The sequence below is a fragment of the Oncorhynchus nerka genome, unplaced genomic scaffold, assembly GCF_034236695.1.
Source record: "Oncorhynchus nerka isolate Pitt River unplaced genomic scaffold, Oner_Uvic_2.0 unplaced_scaffold_1339, whole genome shotgun sequence".
NCBI lineage: Eukaryota > Metazoa > Chordata > Actinopteri > Salmoniformes > Salmonidae > Oncorhynchus > Oncorhynchus nerka.
In genome coordinates, this window is record NW_027040009.1 from 20,989 (window position 1) to 30,000 (window position 9,012).

Sequence of the window (9,012 nt, forward strand, 5' to 3'; positions counted from 1 at the left end):
TGGGAGTGTACCCTGTCTATTACACAGTCTGTCTCTGAACTGGGAGTGTACCCTGCCATCTCACAGTCTGTCTCTGAACTGGGAGTGTACCCTGCCGTCTCACAGTCTGGCTCTAAACTGGGAGTGTACCCTGCCTATTACACTGTCTGTCTCTGAACTGGGAGTGTACCCTGCCGTCTCACAGTCTGTCTCTAAACTGGGAGTGTACCCTGCCGTCTCACAGTCTGTCTCTAAACTGGGAGTGTACCCTGCCGTTACACTGTCTGATAATACATACAGCACAGAACACAGACTGCATCCCAAAAGGCACCCTATTGCCTAGTGCACTCCTTTGGACCAGAGTTCTATGGGAAAGTCGTGCACTAAATACAGAATAGGGTGCCAATAGGGACACAGACAGAAGCAGACATACAATCACTCTGGTTTTGAATGAAACCTCATTCATTAGGTACCAGGGAAGAATTACACATGTATTCATTACAAATTCATAAATTACAAATTCATAAATTACAAAATTCACACATTCCCTATGATTTCCATTCGTGACTGGTTAAGAGGGATGACTCAGAGATCGTCCCATCACTGTTATAGGCTTTCATTTTATTCTAGACCAGTAGCTCCTGTACAACCATTGGATGTGCAAGTAGCCTGGTGTTTTATCCATCCCGTCTGTCTATGTATCTGTCTGTTTGACTCGTTTTTGGAGGATATTAGCTGTGAACCTCCGTTAAGTGTGTTATTCTCCAGGTTGCAGATGCTGGCAGTTTATGTTGCCTGTCCTGCCCAGCCCCAAGCTACTCCTCTGGGGTCGGCCCAACCTGATCAGCCGGTGGAGATGGCTCCAGGCATACGCCAACCGGCCAGACACTAGGTCCAACGAGGCTGGGTCCACACCTGCCCAGAGGTTCCCCGTCGAACCCCCCAAACATCCCCCTGGACCCTCCACTGGAGCTCCCACCGCCTCCTTGACCAACTTAGGTAGAGCCACAGAGTCAGGTAAGATGGAGCTGCTGTCGCTCCCCAAGAAGAGGTGATTCAGAGCCCGGTTCTGGAGGCTCTCCCTCAGGCTGCGGACCAGCTCCTCCATCCTGGCCACCAGGTGGCGATCCTCCCAGGCCTGAAACAGAAAGACAAGTAGACGGGCAGTAAGATGCAAAAAACCTTAGTAACCTATTTACAAATGGTTCCAAACATACCTGTACATATGACAGAGCAGATCAGCCCTATAGAGGACAATAAATCAGGATGGATAACAGGCCTCCAATCAAATCAAAGTTTACTGTCATGTGAAGGGATGGGCAAAAATGACAAATTACAATGACAAATTATCATTACAAATTACAATTGCAAAATACCCTAAAGACTAATGTATCAAAATAAATTACAAAAATATGTTTGCAAAGTATGCAGTGAACTAAGGCCCTCAGTGCTCCTTAGTTTAATACCCTGACGGGTCCCGAGTGGTGCAGTGGACTAAGGCCCTCAGTGCTCCTTAGTTTAATACCCTGACGGGTCCCGAGTGGTGCAGTGGACTAAGGCCCTCAGTGCTCCTTAGTTTAATACCCTGACTGGTCCCGAGTGGTGCAGTGGACTAAGGCCCAACCGTCTCAGTGCTCCTTAGTTTAATACCCTGACTGGTCCCGAGTGGTGCAGTGGACTAAGGCCCTACCGTCTCAGTGCTCCTTAGTTTAATACCCTGACGGGTCCCGAGTGGTGCAGTGGACTAAGGCCCTACCGTCTCAGTGCTCCTTAGTTTAATACCCTGACTGGTCCCGAGTGGTGCAGTGGACTAAGGCCCTACCGTCTCAGTGCTCCTTAGTTTAATACCCTGACTGGTCCCGAGTGGTGCAGTGGACTAAGGCCCTACCGTCTCAGTGCTCCTTAGTTTAATACCCTGACTGGTCCCGAGTGGTGCAGTGGACTAAGGCCCTACCGTCTCAGTGCTCCTTAGTTTAATACCCTGACTGGTCCCGAGTGGTGCAGTGGACTAAGGCCCTACCGTCTCAGTGCTCCTTAGTTTAATACCCTGACTGGTCCCGAGTGGTGCAGTGAACTAAGGCCCAACCGTCTCAGTGCTCCTTAGTTTAATACCCTGACTGGTCCTGAGTGGTGCAGTGAACTAAGGCCCAACCGTCTCTGTGCTCCTACCCTGACTGGTAGTGGTTTAAGGCCCTACTACCCTGACTGGTCCCGAGTGGTGCAGTGGACTAAGGCCCTACTGTCTCAGTGCTCCTTAGTTTAATACCCTGACTGGTCCCGAGTGGTGCAGTGAACTAAGGCCCTACCGTCTCAGTGTTCCTTAGTTTAATACCCTGACTGGTCCCGAGTGGTGCAGTGGACTAAGGCCCAACCGTCTCAGTGTTCCTTAGTTTAATACCCTGACTGGTCCCGAGTGGTGCAGTGGACTAAGGCCCTACTGTCTCAGTGCTCCTTAGTTTTAATACCCTGACTGGTCCAGTGGTGGACTAAGGCCCTAGTTTTAATACCCTGACGTCTCAGTGCTCCTTAGTTTTAATACCCTGACTGGTCCCGAGTGGTGCAGTGGACTAAGGCCCTGCGTCTCAGTGCTCCTTAGTTTTAATACCCTGACTGGTCCCGAGTGGTGCAGTGGACTAAGGCCCTGCGTCTCAGTGCTCCTTAGTTTTAATACCCTGACTGGTCCCGAGTGGTGCAGTGGACTAAGGCCCTACTGTCTCAGTGCTCCTTAGTTTTAATACCCTGACTGGTCCCGAGTGGTGCCGTGGACTAAGGCCCTACTGTCTCAGTGCTAAAGGCTTCACTACAGACCCTGGTTCCATTCCAGGCTGTATCATTACCGGCCGTGATTGGGAGTCCCATAGGGCGGCGCACAATTGACCCAGTGTCATCCAGGTTAGGGTTTGGCCAGGGTAGGCCGTCATTGTAAATAAAAATGTGTTCTTAACTGACTTGCCTAGTTAAATAAAAGGTTAAATAAATGAATTTGAAAAATTTCACTCTGGATAAGAGTAACATGTAAAAATAAAAAACAGACTGGTTATTATAGTTGGCCTTGTTTCGAGGCAGAGCTCATTAGAATAATACCCAGCATGTTTTGCGAGTGTTAATTTTCACATGTACATTTTGGTAATATAGCAGACAGTCTTATCACACCACAGTGTCATCAGACTTCTGATACCAATGCAGAGTGAAAGGGGGACATATAATGGTGATATAAATAATAAATGGTACAGAGAAGTATTTTGTATATTAAAAATACAAATTACAGCTCTCTAAATTATCTGGTTACAAAATACACTACTGAGCAGTGTACACAGTACACTGAAATACTTACCAACAAGCTCTACTCTCTAACAGTGGAGCATCTATTTAAAAATATTCAGCAAAAATAACATGTAAATAAAGCAGTAAGAGAAGAAAATACAAGTATCTATTAAAGGTAGGGTGTAACCTGTAGTACCTATTAAAGGTAGGGTGTAACCTGTAGTATCTATTAAAGGTAGGGTGTAACCTGTAGTACCTATTAAAGGTAGGGTGTAACCTGTAGTACCTATTAAAGGTAGGGTGTAACCTGTAGTACCTATTAAAGGTAGGTAGGGTGTAACCTGTAGTACCTATTAAAGGTAGGGTGTAACCTGTAGTACCTATTAAAGGTGTGTAACCTGTAGTACCTATTAAAGGTAGGGTGTAACCTGTAGTACCTATTAAAGGTAGGGTGTAACCTGTAGTACCTATTAAAGGTAGGGTGTAACCTGTAGTACCTATTAAAGGTAGGGTGTAACCTGTAGTACCTATTAAAGGTAGGGTGTAACCTGTAGTACCTATTAAAGGTAGGGTGTAACCTGTAGTACCTATTAAAGGTAGGGTGTAACCTGTAGTACCTATTAAAGGTAGGGTGTAACCTGTAGTACCTATTAAAGGTAGGGTGTAACCTGTAGTACCTATTAAAGGTAGGGTGTGTAGTAACCTAGTACCTATTAAAGGTAGGGTGTAACCTGTAGTACCTATTAAAGGTATGGTGTAACCTGTAGTACCTATTAAAGGTAGGGTGTAACCTGTAGTACCTATTAAAGGTAGGGTGTAACCTGTAGTACCTATTAAAGGTAGGGGTGTAACCTGTAGTACCTATTAAAGGTAGGGTGTAACCTGTAGTACCTATTAAAGGTATGGTGTAACCTGTAGTACCTATTAAAGGTAGGGTGTAACCTAGTACCTAAAGGTAGGGTGTAACCTGTAGTACCTATTAAAGGTAGGGTGTAACCTGTAGTACCTATTAAAGGTAGGGTGTAACCTGTAGTACCTATTAAAGGTATGGTGTAACCTGTAGTACCTATTAAAGGTAGGGTGTAACCTGTAGTACCTATTAAAGGTAGGGTGTAACCTGTAGTACCTATTAAAGGTAGGGTGTAACCTGTAGTACCTATTAAAGGTAGGGTGTAACCTGTAGTACCTATTAAAGGTAGGGGGTAACCTGTAACCTATTAAAGGTAGGGTGTAACCTAGTACCTATTAAAGGTATGTAAGTAGTACCTATTAAAGGTATGGTGTAACCTGTAGTACCTATTAAAGGTATGGTGTAACCTGTAGTACCTATTAAAGGTATGGTGTAACCTGTAGTACCTGTAGTACCTATTAAAGGTATGGTGTAACCTGTAGTACCTATTAAAGGTAGGGTGTAACCTGTAGTACCTATTAAAGGTAGGGTGTAACCTGTAGTACCTATTAAAGGTAGGGTGTAACCTGTAGTACCTATTAAAGGTAGGGTGTAACCTGTAGTACCTATTAAAGGTAGGGTGTAACCTGTAGTACCTATTAAAGGTAGGGTGTAACCTGTAGTACCTATTAAAGGTAGGGTGTAACCTGTAGTACCTATTAAAGGTATGGTGTAACCTGTAGTACCTATTAAAGGTAGGGTGTAACCTGTAGTACCTATTAAAGGTAGGGTGTAACCTGTAGTACCTATTAAAGGTAGGGTGTAACCTGTAGTACCTATTAAAGGTGTGTAACCTGTAGTAGTACCTATTAAAGGTAGGGTGTAACCTGTAGTACCTATTAAAGGTAGGGTGTAACCTGTAGTACCTATTAAAGGTATGGTGTAACCTGTAGTACCTATTAAAGGTAGGGTGTAACCTAGTACCTATTAAAGGTAGGGTGTAACCTGTAGTACCTATTAAAGGTAGGGTGTAACCTGTAGTACCTATATAAAGGTAGGGTGTAACCTGTAGTACCTATTAAAGGTAGGGTGTAACCTGTAGTACCTATTAAAGGTAGGGTGTAACCTGTAGTACCTATTAAAGGTATGGTGTAACCTGTAGTACCTATTAAAGGTAGGGTGTAACCTGTAGTAACTATTAAAGGTATGGTGTAACCTGTAGTACCTATTAAAGGTATGGTGTAACCTGTAGTACCTATTAAAGGTAAAGGGTGTAACCTGTAGTACCTATTAAAGGTAAACCTGGCAGGGTGTAACCTGTAGTACCTATTAAAGGTAGGGTGTAACCTGTAGTACCTATTAAAGGTATGGTGTAACCTGTAGTACCTATTAAAGGTAGGGTGTAACCTAGTACCTATTAAAGGCATGGTGTAACCTGTAGTACCTATTAAAGGTATGGTGTAACCTGTAGTACCTATTAAAGGTAGTGGTGTAACCTGTATGGTGTACCTATTAAAGGTAGGGTGTAACCTGTAGTACCTATTTAAAGGTACCTATTAAAGGGTGTAACCTGTAGTACCTATTAAAGGTAGGGTGTAACCTGTAGTACCTATTAAAGGTATGGTGTAACCTGTAGTACCTATTAAAGGTATGAGGGTGTAACCTGTAGTACCTATTAAAGGTAGGGTGTAACCTGTAACCTATACCTATTAAAGGTATGGTGTAACCTGTAGTACCTATTAAAGGTAGGGTGTAACCTGTAGTACCTATTAAAGGTATGGTGTAACCTGTAGTACCTATTAAAGGTATGGTGTAACCTGTAGTACCTATTAAAGGTAGGGTGTAACCTGTAGTACCTATTAAAGGTATGGTGTAACCTGTAATACCTATTAAAGGTATGGTGTAACCTGTAGTACCTATTAAAGGTAGGGTGTAACCTGTAGTACCTATTAAAGGTAGGGTGTAACCTGTAGTACCTATTAAAGGTAGGGTGTGTAAGTCTATTAAAGGTATGGTGTAACCTGTAGTACCTATTAAAGGTAGGGTGTAACCTGTAGTACCTATTAAAGGTATGGTGTAACCTGTAGTACCTATTAAAGGTAGGGTGTAACCTGTAGTACCTATTAAAGGTATGGTGTAACCTGTAGTACCTATTAAAGGTAGGGTGTAACCTGTAGTACCTATTAAAGGTAGGGTGTAACCTGTAGTACCTATTAAAGGTATGGTGTAACCTGTAGTACCTATTAAAGGTAGGGTGTAACCTGTAGTACCTATTAAAGGTAGGGTGTAACCTGTAGTACCTATTAAAGGTAGGGTGTAGTACCTGTAGTACCTATTAAAGGTATGGTGTAACCTGTAGTACCTATTAAAGGTAGGGTGTAACCTGTAGTACCTATTTAAAGGTAGGTATGGTGTAACCTGTAGTACCTATTAAGGTATGGTGTAACCTATTAAAGGTAGGGTGTAACCTGTAGTACCTATTAAAGGTATGGTGTAACCTGTAGTACCTATTAAAGGTATGGTGTAACCTGTAGTACCTATTAAAGGTATGGTGTAACCTGTAGTACCTATTAAACCTGGTACCTATTAAAGGTAGGGTGTAACCTGTAGTACCATGGTGTAACCTGTAGTAACCCTATTAAAGGTAGGGTGTAACCTGTAGTACCTATTAAAGGTAGGGTGTAACCTGTAGTACCTATTAAAGGTATGGTGTAACCTGTAGTACCTATTAAAGGTATGGTGTAACCTGGTACCTATTAAAGGTATGGTGTAACCTGTAGTACCTATTAAAGGTATGGTGTAACCTGTAGTACCTATTAAAGGTAGGGTGTAACCTGTAGTACCTATTAAAGGTAGGGTGTAACCTGTAGTACCTATTAAAGGTATGGTGTAACCTGTAGTACCTATTAAAGGTAGGGTGTAACCTGTAGTACCTATTAAAGGTAGGGGTGTAACCTGTAGTACCTATTAAAGGTATGGTGTGTAACCTGTAGTACCTATTAAAGGTAGGGTGTAACCTGGTACCTATAAAGGTATGGTGTAAGGTAGGGTGTAACCTGTAGTACCTATTAAAGGTAGGGTGTAACCTGTAGTACCTATTAAAGGTATGGTGTAACCTGTAGTACCTATTAAAGGTAGGGTGTAACCTGTAGTACCTATTAAAGGCATGGTGTAACCTGTAGTACCTATTAAAGGTAGGGTGTAACCTGTAGTACCTATTAAAGGTAGGGTGTAACCTGTAGTACCTATTAAAAGGTGGTATTAAAGGTATGGTGTAACCTGTAGTACCTATTAAAGGTAGGGTGTAACCTGTAGTACCTATTAAAGGTAGGGTGTAACCTGTAGTACCTATTAAAGGTAGGGTGTAACCTGTAGTACCTATTAAAGGTATGGGTGTAACCTGTAGTACCTATTAAAGGTAGGGGTGTAACCTGTAGTATCTATTAAAGGTATGGTGTAACCTGTAGTACCTATTAAAGGTATGGTGTAACCTGTAGTACCTATTAAAGGTAGGGTGTAACCTGTAGTACCTATTAAAGGTACCTATTAAAGGTAGGGTGTGGTAACCTGTAACCTGTAGTACCTATACCTAAAGGTAGGGTGTAACCTGTAGTACCTATTAGGGGTGTAACCTGGTACCTATTAAAGGTATGGTGTAACCTGTAGTACCTATTAAAGGTAGGGTGTAACCTGTAGTACCTATTAAAGTAGTAGGTAGGTGTAACCTGTAGTACCTATTAAAGGTATGGTGTAACCTGTAGTACCTATTAAAGGTAGGGTGTAACCTGTAGTACCTATACCTAAAGGTAGGGTGTAACCTGTAGTACCTATTAAAGGTAGGGTGTAACCTGTAGTACCTATTAAGGTAGGGTGTAACCTGTAGTACCTATTAAAGGTAGGGGTGTAACCTGTAGTACCTATTAACCTGTAGTACCTATTAAAGGTATGGTGTAACCTGTAGTACCTATTAAAGGTAGGGTGTAACCTGTAGTACCTATTAAAGGTATGGTGTAACCTGTAGTAATGGTGGTAACCTGTAGTACCTATTAAAAGGTATGGTGTAACCTGTAGTACCTATTAAAGGTAGGGTGTAACCTGTAGTACCTATTAAAGGTAGGGTGTAACCTGTAGTACCTATTAAGGTATGGTGTAACCTGTAGTACCTATTAAAGGTAGGGTGTAACCTGTAGTACCTATTAAAGGTAGGGGTGTAACCTGTAGTACCTATTAAAGGTATGGTGTAACCTGTAGTACCTATTAAAGGTATGGTGTAACCTGTAGTACCTATTAAAGGTAGGGTGTAACCTGTAGTACCTATTAAAGGTATGGTGTAACCTGTAGTACCTATTAAAGGTAGGGTGTAACCTGTAGTACCTATTAAAGGTAGGGTGTAACCTGTAGTACCTATTAAAGGTATGGTGTAACCTGTAGTACCTATTAAAGGTAGGGTGTAACCTGTAACCTATTAAAGGTAGGGTGTAACCTGTAGTACCTATTATGGTGTAACCTGTAGTACCTATTAAAGGTAGGGTGTAACCTGTAGTACCTATTAAAGGTAGGGTGTAACCTGTGTACCTATTAAAGGTAGGGTGTAAATACCTATTAAAGGTATGAGGTGTAACCTGTGCAGGGTGTAACCTGTAGTACCTAAATGGTGTAACCTGTAGTAAAGGGTGTAACCTGTAGTACCTATTAAAGGTATGGTGTGTAACCTGTAGTACCTATTAAAGGTAGGGTGTAACCTGTAGTACCTATTAAAGGTAGGGTGTAACCTGTAGTACCTATTAAAGGTAGGGTGTAACCTGTAGTACCTATTAAAGGTAGGGTGTAACCTGTAGTACCTATTTAGGGTGTAAGGTAGTATGGTGTAACCTGTAGTA

At 42.3% G+C, this 9,012-nt stretch overlaps 1 protein-coding gene across 1 annotated transcript in view; it reads right to left on the bottom strand.

Annotated features, from left to right (window-relative positions):
- Nucleotides 1-418: 418 nt before the first annotated feature.
- LOC135568913 (inositol 1,4,5-trisphosphate receptor-interacting protein-like 2) overlaps nucleotides 419-9,012 on the bottom strand; it is a 14,750-nt gene continuing 6,156 nt past the window's right edge. The window contains 1 exon segment of the mRNA XM_065015701.1: nucleotides 419-1,117. Coding sequence (XP_064871773.1) covers nucleotides 737-1,117 — 381 coding nt within the window. The 3' untranslated portion in view covers nucleotides 419-736.